General features: G+C 49.8%; 2 protein-coding genes across 2 annotated transcripts in view; both read left to right on the top strand.

Moving 5' to 3' along the window:
• The window catches only part of LOC143692679 (uncharacterized), a 468,458-nt gene that overhangs the window by 106,612 nt on the left and 347,317 nt on the right, over positions 1–14,529 (top strand). The window lies entirely within an intron of this gene.
• Positions 4,155–5,087, top strand: LOC143692584 (olfactory receptor 14J1-like). The gene has a single exon (XM_077172834.1). It carries the CDS (start codon positions 4,155–4,157, stop codon positions 5,085–5,087), a length of 933 nt encoding a protein of 310 aa, XP_077028949.1.

Below are 14,529 nucleotides of genomic sequence, written 5' to 3' on the forward strand. Positions count from 1 at the left end.
TCACGTCAGCTGGGGTTGGCTGATGGATAGGCCAGTGCTCCCTGGGATTTTGGATTGTGCCCGGCCCAGTGGATTCATCGTTGCTTCAAGGGACCTTGCACAGGATCAGCAGGGACAGCGACAGTTTCACCTGCATAGGATTGCAGGTGGGTTTGGGGAAATGCAAGACATTTATTGCCCATTTTGCCACTGTGTTTTTACAACATGCACCCACGTCCCATAATTGACTTGGGGTCCTCCGGTGGCTCTTCCCCATAAGGCAGAGAAAGAGAAAAATGGGCAGCCAGATGTCCAAAGTAGAAAGGAGCATATATAGGTGCTTTAATTCTCACTGATCATGACAAAATATTTTCAAAGAACAAATTAAAATCAATCATGAGGAGGATCATTAAAAATTTTCCAGACACCTCTGCTCACGAAATCCATACCACTGAATTTTGGGACTCATTGGGAGTTAAATTGTACAACCTTTCAATCAAAAGGGACCCCATTGCACCCTGCATGCTCCCCATCTTCCACACTATCCTTGAGACCCTTCACCAGCAAGCAGTGTGTTGAAAACTCAATCCGTTGGTCACTCCTAACTCGGGACCTCCCCTCAAACCTGCCTTTCTCAGACCTTCTATGATGCTCCAAGATGGCAATGGCCACGCTGTCTTGGAGCATCATGCCCTGGAGACTCAAGATGGAAGGAGCCTGAATGTGGCTCGGGAGCCGGAGCATCCTCCCTCCATCTTGGCTCCTCCACTTCCTGCTACCACAGCCTTCTCTTCCGCCCTGAATGAACCTCCAGACTCCACCCCCACAACTGTGGGTCACACCCCCACTGTCAATCATTCCACCTCCACCCTGGGCCATGCCTCCAGAACTCCACCCTGGAAGTCCGCCATCCTAAATCAAGGCCCGGAACGCCTGAAAAAATGGCAGGGGCCTTTGCCTCACCCTCCAGCAACAATATAACCCCATAATCACAGATATTAAGCCCAACTGTCACACTATTTCTGATCCAAATGTTTCTGCTCCAAGTTATTCTTCCTCCCCAGAAGACAGTTTGGATTCCTCAGAGCCACCTCGCCCCTCAGCCCCAAAAGATCCCTAGGACAGGATCCAGAAAGAAGCAGTTAAGGAAGGAGACTGGCAAATAGTCTTGAAACTCCACATTGCCCTGGGATGTTATGAAAGTAGGGGGCAGAATCCCAGGTGTCAGCCATTGGTTTATGGGGAAATCAAGGATCTCTGTAGGGCAGCTAAAGACCATAGGAAGGACTTACCTTGTTTTAATGGCCTAATGAGGGCCATGTTTACAGCACATGCTTTAACCCCCTATAATTTAAATTATATCATGACCAGGTGGTTGTCACCTACAGAATACACCCTGTGGGAAGGGGCATGGAAGTGTTTACTAAATCAATTAATAGCAGACTATGCTAATAATGAGGCAAGGGTGGAATTGACAATCAACCATCTAGCTGGAGAAGGACAACACAGCCTACCAGATGATCAAGCAGCAGGTATCCCCAGAGAAGTATTGGATGATATCAAAGAGATGGCTTTGAAAGCTTTAATCCAGGTATTGGATGGTAGCACCCCCAATTTGGACTACCTTGGGTGGCTGCAGCTAAAGCTTTAGGACAATCAGACCATCCTGGGTGCCTGTTGAGTAAGCAAACCAATGCTGCCTCCCTCACATTGAGTGGCTGCTCTCAGACACAGAGACCATCAGACACGCCACCTTGCAGAACAGCGATAGAGTTTTTACTCTGGGCACATGGGCATGGCTGTGTAGACTCTGAGGGCATGTGCTGCATGAACCTCTCCAGCCACAGCGAGTCAATCCACAAGAGCATTCAGGTACTGAAGGAAGGGTTCAAGAAGCTTCAAGTGGAAAACAAAGACTGGTTCAATAAACTCTTCCAGTCCAAGGGACTAAAGGGTTGGATGATGCCGAGCTAAAACAGGACGATCAATTATCTTAGAGGTTGTTGTTGTATTGTTAATTGTCCCATGTTTGTTTGGATGCTTTTAGAAAGTCTTACAAAATTCTTTCAGTTCCATCTTTGTGTTAAAACAGAAAGGGGGAAGATACCCAACACAGGCTCCTCATGGACTCCTTGGAGGAGAGAACTGGAGGCCAGGATGGCCCAAAAACCTCTCAGAAACTCAGTGTGGGAAGGAAAATTCTTTAAAGTACCTAAAAGTATTCTTAAATCCATAAAATACCTAAAAATCCTTGAGTATCTCAAGGCATTAATGAGCCCCACTGAGTGTCAGTACAAAGCTCTCAAGGGACTCATTAAAGCAGATAATTGAGCAATGATTGCACAAACCTCTCACAGAGTCTGTATCAAAAGGGAAACACCAAGTACCTTCAAATAACTGAAGTACCCTGAAGCATTAATGAGCCCCACTGAGTGTTGTTACTGACAAAGCCTCTCCAGAGAATAATTAGAGCAGATAATTGGAGGCCATGATTGCAGAAACCTCTCAGAGACTCCAAGGCAAAAGCCAAACCCAAAGTCCTTTGAAAAAGCTGCAGTCCCTGCAGGGAGCATGAAGGAGCCCCCAGGGCCATTGCTGAGCAAGGCTCCCCAGGGACTCCTTGCAGCAGATCCTTGAGGCCACTGGGATGTGGGCTAGGGGGGGGATGCTGAGGGCAGCACAAGGGGCTGACAGTGCCCAGCCTGGCTGGGGCTGTGCCAGGAGGCCCCAGGGCCTCAGGACAAGGTGTCTCCTCCCAGCCCGTGCTGGCACAGACCCTGCTGTGCCCCAGGGCACCAAGACTTGGCTTCTCTTTGTCCCCACCTGTCATCACTGCCTGCAGTTCTCTGCTCTGCCTGGGGCCTGGGGACACTTGCTCAGTCGTGTCCCTCAGAGGGACCCATTAAAAGTCCAAGAAACTTTGGAGTTGGATTCTGCCTTGGAGTTCTGCAGAGGTTTCTTCAGCTCCCTCTCAGGGACTGATGTTCAGGGCCTGAGCACAAAGCCCCAGAGGCTGATTAAAGTCCTTGTGCTGTGTCTGTGCTGCTGAGCTGGGCTGGGCTCCTGGCACAGAGAGAGCTCCTGGTCACCAAGAAGAGCTTCAAAAGCACATTTCTCTGGATGAGGAGCTCTTGTTCCAGCCCAGCAGGGCTGGGGCACTGCCTGCAGCCAGCGCGGGCACAGCCCAGAGGCACAGAGAGCTTCAATCAGTCAGGGCTGGGAAGGGGCTGAGAAGTGCCTGGGGCACAATCACTGCCAGCCCTTGGCACAGGAACCTCTGGCTGCAGGACAATGCAGCTGCAGCTCCTGGAGCCATCTCCTCAAGCTGGAACATGCCAATGCCTGCAGAGCCTGTGAGTACATTCTCTGCTTGTCTCTTGTGCAGAGCAGCCAGGGGTGCCCAGGGCTGTCCTGCAGAGCAGGGTCCTGCAGCCCAGGGCGCTGTGCTGGGGCAGGGACTCTGCTGCCTGCCAGGGACAGCTCTCAGCCAGCCCTGGCAGCTGCTGCCAGCACTGGGGGACAAGATCTGGCTGGGAGGAGACAGCTGGTGAGGCTTGGAAGTGTTCTCCTTGTGTGGGGAGGATGCTGCATTGTTCAGGACTGCTCCCAGCATGGCATTGAACTGCAGAACATTTCCAAGTAGATTATACTTGGAGCATGGCAAGGCAGGGGCTGTATAAAAGGGAAAATCCTGCTTTTTTAAACTACTGCTCTGGGTTGCATGGATGGGAAATTGCACATTGATATTCAACTCTCAGTTCAGGTTGAGAAAACCAAAAATCCATCAGATGTAATAAACCAGGCAATGACAGTAATCAGCACAGGGCCCCTCACAGGCAGTATCAGTGTTGCTTTTCCAGCCTCCTCAGGGTTGCTCTGGTGTTGCCATCAGAGCCTGCAGAGCCAGAGCTGCCCCTGGGCAGTGCCTGAGCTGGGAGGGCTCTGCAGGGCAGAGCTGAGCCCCCAGGGCTGGGCTGGGCTCTGGCAGCACTGGCACGGCCCTGCCCTGGGCACAGGGAAGCAGCTGCTGGCAGGGACAGCTCCAGGCAGCAGAGCCCTGGGCAGGCAGTGGGGGGAAAGTGCCCCCAGGCTGTGCTGGGATATTTCGAGTCCTCTCCAAACCCAACTATTCCATGATTACTTTTTTTACAGATCCCTATGTGCAGCCCCAGAAAATGTCGAACAGCAGCTCCATCAGGCACTTCCTGCTCCTGGCATTGGCAGACACGCGGCAGCTGCAGCTCCTGCACTTCTGCCTCTTGCTGGGCATCTCCCTGGCTGCCCTCCTGGGCAACGGCCTCATCATCAGCGCCGTAGCCTGCGGCCACCACCTGCACACGCCCATGTTCTTCTTCCTGCTCAACCTGGCCCTCGCTGACCTGGGCTCCATCTGCACCACTGTCCCCAAAGCCATGCACAATTCCCTCTGGGACACCAGGGACATCTCCTACACTGGATGTGCTGCTCAGCTCTTTTTCTTTGTGTTCTTCATCTCAGCAGAGCTTTCCCTCCTGACCGTGATGTGCTACGACCGCTACGTGTCCATCTGCAAACCCCTGCACTACGGGACCCTCCTGGGCAGCAGAGCTTGTGCCCACATGGCAGCAGCTGCCTGGGCCAGTGGCTTTGTCTATTCACTGCTGCACACAGCCAATACATTTTCCCTGCCCCTGTGCCATGGCAATGCCCTGGGCCAGTTCTTCTGTGAAATTCCACAGATCCTCAAGCTCTCCTGCTCCAAATCCCAGCTCAGGGAAGTGGGGCTCATTGCTGTCAGTGTGTCTTTGGTATTTGGCTGTTTTGTGTTCATTGTTTTCTCCTATGTGCAGATCTTCAGGGCTGTGCTGAGGATCCCCTCTGAGCAGGGACGGCACAAAGCCTTTTCCACCTGCCTCCCTCACCTGGTCGTGGTCTCCTTGTTTGTCAGCACTGTCGTGTTTGCTCACCTGAAGCCCCCCTCCATCACCTCTCCATCCCTGGATCTGGTGGTGTCATTTCTGTACTCGGTGGTGCCCCCAGCCCTGAACCCCCTCATCTACAGCCTGAGGAACCAGGAGCTCAAGGATTCAGTGAGGAGACTGATCACTGGAAAATTTCAGAAGCATTAAACTGCTGGCCAGTGTTTGCAAATCACGTGTAATAAAAGTCATATTTGATACTTCTTCTTGATTTCATTTTAGAGTTTTTTTACCTTTGTTCTAATTTTTTCTATTGTCCACAAAGAAATGTCATTGTTTGTGCCATTTCTCATTTTGTTTCTCTCCACCTTCCCTGGGGCCACACACTGTGTCAATGAAGGGCTGCACTCTTGGTGGCATTAAAGGAACTAAAGGGTCTCCCAGCAGAGTTTTCTGCAGAGATGCCCTTGTGTTGCCTTCTCTGGAGCTGCAGCAGCAATGTCTGTGTGCAGAGCTGGGGCAGATCAGGGCTGGCCCAGCAGCTGTGCCCAGCAGCAGCAGCAGCAGCAGCACTTGGTGTTGCCAGTGCTGCTGCCGTGGCCCTGCCCCGCTGCCCTGGTGGCCCTGGTGTTGCTGCAGGGCCTGAGTGCTCTCGGGGCCGGGCACAGCCCTGGGGGTGGCAGTGCCGGGGCTGCAGCAGGGCCAGGCCATGGGCACTGCTGGGGCAGCGCTGACGCCTCAGGCCAGGCCCTGGGGGCTCCAGGCTCCTTGCCCAGGCTCTCTCAAGAACACGGCCAGGCCAATGCTCAGCACAGAAACCCCCGTCAGCAGCCCCAGGCTGGCCGTGGGCAGGCTGGGGGCAAACAGCATGGCTGGGGCTCTGCAAGGGCCCTGGGGCAGACGGGAAGGAGCAGCAGAGCAGGGGCTGATCCATGCCCAGTGCGCTGCACAGCCCAGGGCAGCATCCTGTTCTGAGGAATCAAGCAAACTCCACAGCTTTTGTGAAAGTTGTAAAGCCAGTATGTTTATTACAACGCTGGACGCATTTGGGAATCGTTCCCCTAAAATGACATGCGTACCTCTGGGTTCTCCAGATTCCCTTTTATCTCCCTCTCAAATACATAGGCATGCAATTTCACAATAGGTTTATATGTGTTCATTCCACTTATTTCTCGTGACAATTGCTGGTAATTCTTCCTTATCAGAATGAACTCCTGGGTCAGGTTGCCCTGCTCTATCTGCCCCCCCCCCCCCCCCCCCCCCCGCCTTATCTCTTGTCCTTCAGCTGAAGCATTCCCTCCAAGCACAGGCCCTTTGCAAGAACAGGCAGTCAGACTAAACAGCAAGCTACAGACCTAACTCAAAGATGTACATTTCCCCTAAATCAAAATGGATTTCTACTCTGGATATCTTCCACTCATCCTCATTTCCCCCTTTTCTAAAAGGAATAAGTAAATTATTTTACTTAATTCAAATTCCTATTACAATAAGTGTGCCTTAGTGCTTTACCATGTACGTTTGATAAGGAGGTTAACACAGCTACTCGCTGTAGTATTCTCCAATTCCAAATTAACAATAAAAAGGAGAACCCTAAACTTACTCCAACTAATATTAACAAAACTACAATAGGATGACACAAGCTCAATAAAGATTCCATTTGCAGTTGGTGACCACCCAAAGATTACATCCCACCAGTGATGATCTGCATTTTGTTTTATACTTTGCAGAATTCTGGTTATTTCTTTTGTATCATGTTGGACAGTAATTAGGGTTTTCTCTCCACTTTCTTGGGTTTTCTTCAAGATCTCCAGTAGCTCTATGGTGTTTAATTAATTGTTTTACCAATGTGAGGTCTATTCCAATAGGAGTAGGTAACAGTCTGTGATACATTTTGTAATTGGTTTTAATCAACTGGTGGGATGTCACTGGAGCCACCTACAAAAAGTCACACTCAATAATCTTAACAAAATTAAAAATACAGAAATTAGAATGATTTCTACTGGACAAAATAACATCATTGTTATCAATTTTTATAGTAGCACAGGCAGTTCTCAGGCACACACAACCTTTACCAGTATATACGAGGGCAGTTTTCTGATCAGTGACTGGATGAATCTCAAAGTGGCAAATACTCTGTTCAGTGTCTAGACACACATCCTGGGCATTAATAGTATTGCTTTCACAAATGAACCCTAGTTGTTCTCTAGTAATGCAGGATTCTAAGTTTACTGTTTGCCACTTTTCATTCACCTTTCATGCCCACACTCTATGTTCTGAAGGGTAGAGCACTGTTTTTTCATGATTTAATCCTAGTGCAATGACGGGATGGATAATGTAAACAGTGGCATTATGTATGGTAAGCACAAAGGCAGTGGCCACATTAGAAGCAGGATCATAGGTGAAATTTACCATAGTCCACCTGGATTGAAACTTTCTTTCAAAATCAATCGCATTATCCCAGACAATTTTCCGAATTTCAGCTGGAAAATTACCTTCACCCCCTTCCCGTATGATCAGAGCTGCTGCTGCCTGCATCCGTAGCTGTGCTTGTATACAGCTGAAAGCTAAAGACACATTATCTTGAACTGTACTAAGTGCTTCTACTGTTAACTTGTGGTCTTGGTCCCTGGCCTTTTCCCACTTTGGCAGTATTTTTGAAATCTGCCACTGGCTAGTTCCTAATGCCAATAGAGATGACTGTAATGGCTGTTTCAATTTTGTTAGGCCACCTGCTGCAGTGGCCAGCTTATTCATCATTATTTCTGAATCAATTCCATTTAAAACTCCTAATATCCCAGTTAGATCCTTTCTTATTCTGCTCCTGAGGTATACCTGTCTTTGTAACCACATTGTCCAGCCCTCAAAGGATGTTCTCAGGAAAGAGGAGCAGGCTGGTTGGATTTTTGAGATGTTAATTTGCATTAGCAACTCAACACGTTTGAGAGACCATTTTGAATTGAACAACAGTTGTTGTTCACCCACATTCCTCACTATGTAGGGGCTTATTTCATACTTCAGGTTCAAGTTTGGGTTGAGTCTGAAGTATTTGAGTCTCAGTCTGGGTTGTATAAGGTCCTGCTGTTGTAAAAAGTGCAGTGTCTATTTTAAATTTAAATGAGAGCCTGATCACAAGCCCAAAGGCAAGTCACTTCTACAGGCTGTATCAAGGTGAAATGACACCAACAATCTGATTCACTTAGGCTATCACAAACTTCCTGGTGCCTGTATACAGGAGAGGTTGAGACACTAATTGCATCTGGTCTCTCATGAACCGTCCCATTCACCACCCAGCACCCTACCTTGATTTCTTCTCTTCTGATCCCTTGAAGTGTCCACTGTTCCCATTCCTGCCACTCCTGCTCCTCATATACCTGATCCCCAAGGAGTACTACAGTGGATAGGTTTAAATCTTCTATCTCAGAAACTTCTCCCATGGATCCAGTATACTGATTAAAAGCCTGGGACCAAGGCCATTCAGCATTGCTTTGGATAGAGGTACTCTCTAGTTCTAAGACTCCAGTTATAATTATATATAAAACAATTCTGTAAATGAAATTACAAACTACTTCCGGCTGCAATGTGCTCGTTTTGTCTGAGTAAGCCTAATCTCAGTTCATTGTCTCCTGGTGTCACTCTCCAAGGGGCTCCTGGGGCCTTCTTCACTCGAGAGTGATGGAACCAGGCATTCTGCTCCTTGATCTTGATTGCAGTGAAGGTGGTGAGAAGCACTTGGAACGGTCCCTCCCACTGTGGTTCCAAAGTCTTTTCTGCAAGAGGCTTAATTTATACATAATCTCCAGACTGTATGTTATGTATTGGTCTATCTAGCTCCCTGCTCCGAGTTCCAGCCACGTGTTTCTCAATTTCTCTGAGCTGTTTGCTTAAAGCCACCGTGTAGGTGGCCAGTGTTACCTCCCCAGTGTGGGTGGACATTCCCTCTTGTATTCCATATGGTCTTCTATAAAGCATTTCAAAAGGACTCAGCTTTCCTTTAGCCCAAGGTTTAGTTCAAATTTGTAATAGTGTCAGTGGAAGAGCTTGGGGCCAGGGTAGATTAACTTCCTGCCCCAGTCTTACAATCTGCTGCTTAATCAAATGATTCATTTTCTCCACCTGGCTGCTTGACTGGGGGCGGTATGGAGTGTGAAGTTCCCAATCTATGCCCAGGTGGCTACTAATCTGTTGCACTACTTTGGAAATGAAATGTGATCCTCTATCTGAGGTTATTGTGGGTGGAACTCTGAAGCATGGTATTATTTCTTGTGATAATACTCTGGTCACCTCTCGAGCTTTGACAGTTCTGGTGGGGAATGCTTCTGGCCACTCTGAAAATGTATCTGTCAATACCAGTAAATACCGATATCCCCCTTTCCTTGGGAGTTCTGAAAAGTCAATTTGACTCTGCTGTCCAGGCCCATGGCCTCTCCCAATCTGACTGAGTTTCACCCTGGGGTTAGTCTGGAGGCAAGGATCACACTGTCGGTTTACCTGAGTAATAGAGGCATATAAATTTCTGACAACGATTCTTTCAATCAGATGTGTGTTCTAGAAAGCCTGTGCAAACTCCTACTTCAAAGTCAACACTTCATTTCCATGCACTCTGTATCACTGGAAGCCTTGGTCATTTTGGGAAAGGAGCCACACTTTATAAAGCTTTTAAGTAGTTAGGCCCCAGTGTGTTTTCTAGTGCTCCTCCTTCACTAGTGACCACAAAAATGGGAAGGGATTACCAGCTCTCTTTCAATGGTAGCCCACCCCTTGTGGCTGCATGTCTCTTTTGATTAGTATTATTATATTCTGGCTCACCTTCAAAGAAAACCTGCCCATAATTACCTCACCTTTTGCTGCTTTCTTTGCCTCTCCACCCACCAGCTCATTTCCTTCCTCCAAGTCTGAGCTCACTCTCTGGTGTGCCTTAATATGCCTTTTCAGGCAGCTGAAGTGCTTCCAGCAGCCAGATGGTCTCTTCTTTCCTTGTGAGGTTAGCAGTCCCCTCTCCTTCCAGATGGCTCCATGTGCATGCATGAGTCTGAATGCATACCTCGAGTCTGTATAGATATTTATTTTCTTTTCCTTTTGCCATTTCGAAGGCACGGGTCAGTGCATTTATCTCGGCCTTCTGTGCAGAGGTACCTGTTGGTAAGGGTCCAGACTGTATTACCTCTCTGCAGGTAGTCACTGTACCCAGCATGTCTCTTTCCACTGGCAATGCAGCTGCTCCTGTCAGTGAACCAGGTCTCTGCATTGTCCAGGAGTGTCTTTCAAGTCTGGGCATCTGGAGTAAGTAGCTTCAGTGGTCTCCAGGCAATCGTGGTGCACTGCTTCTCCTTGATTACACTGAGAAAAGAAGCTGGGTTGACAGTATCAGTCACCACTATCTCTACATCATTTTGCTCTACCATAATGGCCTAGTACATCAAAACCTCTGTGGTGAAAGCCAGTGGCTGCCCTTCACTGCCAGTACTGCAGACACTGTGTGGGACACCAGCACAGTCATTTTCTGTCCCAGGGTAAACTTGAGTGCCTCTTGAATATTCAGCACGACTGCTGCCACAGCTCTGAGGCAACCTGGCCATCCTTTGGCTGTTGCATCCAGTTGCTTAGAGAAGTAAGCAACTGCCCTCTGGTATGGACCCAAGTCCTGAGCCAGTATTCCCAGGGCAATTCCTTGTCTTTCATGGGAAAATAGAAAGAATGGTTTACTTACATCTGGAAGTTCCAAAGCTGGAGCTGACATGAGGGCACTCTTTAGCTGGTAAAAGACCCGTGTGTGTTCCTTTGTCCACTGGAGATCTCTGATTCCATTGGCAATAAGAGCATAGAGGGGTCTGACGAGCAGTCCATAATTATAAACCCACAGCCGGCACCACCCTGCCATGCCTAAGAAGGTTCAGAGTTCCTTTGTCGTTTGGGGTTTCAGGGTTTGGCATATGGCTTCCCTGCCCTAAAGTCCATTGCCCAGCTTCTGTTTCACTGCCTGTGCCTTTTTCTTTGATACTCTGTATCCTTGGAGTCCTAGAAAATTTGAAAGGCTTACTGTCCAGGCCACACATGCTTCCCTTGTCCCAGTGGCTACTAGATCATCCACATACTGCAACAGCCTCCCTTCTTCCTGTGGAGCTTCCCAGGACTCCAGATCTTTTGCAAGTTGCTCCCCAAACAGAGTGGGGGAATTTTTGAAGCCTTGGGGCAATCTTGACCATGTGAGCTGGGTTTTGTGCCCACTTTTAGGGCTTTCCCATTCGAATGCAAAAATTTTCTGGCTGGCTTCATGGATGGGGAGGCAAAAGAAGGCATCTCTCAGATTTAAAACAGTAAAACAATTTAGCTCAGGTGTTAAACAAGTTAGTAAATATATGGATTTGCTACTACAGGGTATAGATTCTTTGTTATCTTATTGACAGCCCTCAATCCAGTACTGTCAATTACTGGGCTGTTTTCTTTCCTATCTCCTTTTCAGGGGGTACTGCTTAATTCTCACTGGTTGTGTTCCTTCTTTAAGCTTGATTACTATGGGGGAGCATTCTTCACCCTCCCTGGTACATCAGAGGCCCATACCCCCAAAAATACTTGTTCTAATATCTCTTTACGAATTTCCTTCTTAATTTCAATGGCTGTTAGTGTTAAGCCTAACATCTTTATATCATTTACCTCCAGAGTAACCTCCCCATTTTAGAATGTTTAGCAAATTGGGCATATACAAAAGCTTCTAAATACACATGTTACTTTAAAGGTTTGCAAAAGTATGCCTCCTCAGACTGACTAGTTGTTCCCCACACTACAACATAATCATTCCCCACAGGTACTAAAGCTTTATTTAAAACTGAATATAAAATTGAACTAAAATTCCACCCTCTTCTTTTCTTCTGGTCTCACTGCCTCTCGGAGAGGGGTCTGTTGCCTCCTAGTTCTGGATGAAATTGGACTGCCAGGAGGGGGATGGGTGTGAATGGGTTGTTGCCTTCTTGTGAAGGCCGCGATGACCTGGTTTCAGAGTCCAGCACTTCGACTTCCTGTGTGGGATCCCTCGGGGCCAGTAACGGACGCTGACACCAATGTGGTGGACGGTTAAAGGGCGTTTATTGAGGGGTCTTAAGGGTATTTATGGACTAAGGGGTTTCTCTACGTCAGACAGGGGTTTGGCTATACTTTCTAGGGTTAGTGTGGAGTGGAAAGTTACTGGCATGCATAGGTTAGGGGGGCTACACGTCTGGCTACATTCCAAGGGTGATCCTTATCTCTGGGGAGGGGGGTAGAAGGATTCCTGTAACTTTCCGTTACAGCCCGAAATCTTCCGAACGCCTGTCCCTGGCCTACCACAGGAAGGGCAGGAGGAAGCTGACAAATGAGCTCGGAATGTGGCAGTGCAGAGATGAAGGGACAAGTGCCCTTGGGGGCCGGGGGTCGGGGCCAGCCCTCGGGCACGGCTCCGAGCGGCTCCTGAGCCGGCCTAAGGGCTGCCTGTAAGGATTGCAGGCGGCAGCCCAGAGCAGCAGCGCCGGCAGTGCCAGCCGGGCCCCACGGCCATCTGCCCGTGCCTTCGCAGCCCGTGAGGGCCGCGGGCTCTGCAGCGCCGCTCCTGCTCCCACAGCCGGCCCGGAGCCTCAGGGCTGCCCCGCAGGTGCCGCGGCAGCAGCAGCGGCCTCAGGGCCCGGCCCGGGGCTCCATCTGCTCAGCCCGGGGGCAGAGTCCCAGCACGGGGGAAGGAGCTGAAGGAGCACCAGGGAGCCCGGGGAGAGACAGGCTGTGAGACAAGGCTCTGTCTATAATTTTAACAGTTTTTATTAACCTAATAACTATATACAACTAACTTAATAACTATATACAAGTAAAAAGTCAAGTTCCTTATGACAATTGTCACAGGCATTTCTCACTTTGGACAAGATGTCCCAGGTCGAGCATTGGGCGCTGAGTCCTTTCCAGCTGGCCGGGGGCTGTTGATGTCTGGCGGGGCTGCAGAGGCTGCTCGAGCCCTGGGGCCCATGAGACCTGTCGAGGAGCTGTGCCTGGCCGTGCTCTCCTGAGGCGGCAGGGCCTGGGCGTGAAGGGCAAGGGTGAGCCGCCACAGGTGCTGGCCCCAGTGCACCAGGACTCAAGCTCTTGTCCCACACTGGGCATGGCCATTCTCCCACGTTACTCCAGCTCCAAGCTCAGTTGCCCCATGTGCCAGTCCTCCTGTTCCATTCTGCCCCTTCCTTCTTACCCCAGACGCAAAATACCCATGCCACATTACCCAGCTCTGTACACAGAGCCCTACTCATCCTCCAGCTGGCACCCTGCAGATAATCAGCCCCTGTCGTCACTGACCCCCTTGCCCAGACAGGGCCATACCTGACACATCCTGTGTCCTGATTGCCGTATGATGCTGGTCATTACGGCCCCTCGAGATGTGTCCATCACCATGCAGCAGGGTCACACTGGGCTGAGGAGGAGAGGGCAGCTGGCTGCAATGCAGGGCCCAATCCAGCACACCCCAATAATCCAACTCAGGTCTCCCTGGAGACTGAAGGCACAGATTCCCCCTGGATAGTCAGCAATGCCATCAAGCCTCAGTCACCATTCTGTGTCCCCACCTTCATCACACCTACCTTGTGTACCAGGAGACGCTGCAGCTGTGCACTTGTATGTGGGGAAGCCTTGATGTTCTGCATGGTGGAGCTGCTGCTCTGATGGTCCCCAGAGCTCTGCAGCACTCGGGGACACTGGCACAGACCAGCGGCCTCCTGTGGGATGGGGCAGAGGACACTCAGTGCCCAGCCCTGTGGCATGCAGGGCATCACCCTGCTGTGCCAGGGAGGGCACTGGCAGTGCTGCCTGCAGGGGCATGTCCCTGCCAGCTCCTGTCCACCTGCTGCAGGAGCCCCAAGCCCATCCCACCAGGCTGCATCTGCTGGCTCTGTCCCCACGGCCACGTGTGCTGGCCATGGCACCAGGCAGGTCCCTGTGCACAGGACACCAACTGGCAGGAGCTGGGCTGTCCCAGCTGCAGGGATTGGTTTTGGGAACTCCTTTCACAGGAGGCACCCAATCCCCGTCTGTAGGATTGACGGGGGTAGCACGATTGGGATGAACGGAGACGAGAGATCTCTGAAGCCAGGTCATGGACGGTTTATTGCAAAGGGCATGGGTGCAGGGCCCTGCTTGGAGCTGCCAGCCACAGCTCAGAGCAGGCCTGAGAGAAGAGAGGGGTAGAGAGGATGAGAGGGTAAGAGAGTAAAAGCATAAGAGAGTAAAAGGGGTATGAGGATAAAAGGCAAGAGCTAAGAGACAAGAGGTAAGAGTAAGAGCTAAGAGCTAAGAGCTAAGAGCATAGAAAAGTAAGAGCCAAGTTGCTGTTACAATACAATAAATCATCTTCTGTGTTGAATATTCTGATTCTCACTTAACCAATCTAGTACAACATACAAATCCTATAGCATTTCCATACAGCCTATAAGAATCACTACATTACCATACTCTGCTACATTTTAAACCCTAAAAACTCCTCTTTGGACCCCTTCTGCCAAGCTGACAGGGTCTGCTCGGACCCTTGGACCTGCCTGCAAGCAGAGGGTCTTGTTTCATCAAAAGGGGATTACATTCAGCCGGCCACACCATTGTTTTCCCATTGTTCAGTAACTAAGGGATCTCGAAGCTTGCTTTCATTTCAATC

This window comes from Agelaius phoeniceus (assembly GCF_051311805.1).
Source record: "Agelaius phoeniceus isolate bAgePho1 chromosome W unlocalized genomic scaffold, bAgePho1.hap1 SUPER_W_unloc_2, whole genome shotgun sequence".
NCBI lineage: Eukaryota > Metazoa > Chordata > Aves > Passeriformes > Icteridae > Agelaius > Agelaius phoeniceus.

Bases quoted from the DNA above. Each gene is read 5' to 3' on its own strand.
- LOC143692584 (XM_077172834.1), top strand. From the start codon at position 4,155: ATGTCGAACAGCAGCTCCATCAGGCACTTCCTGCTCCTGGCATTGGCA.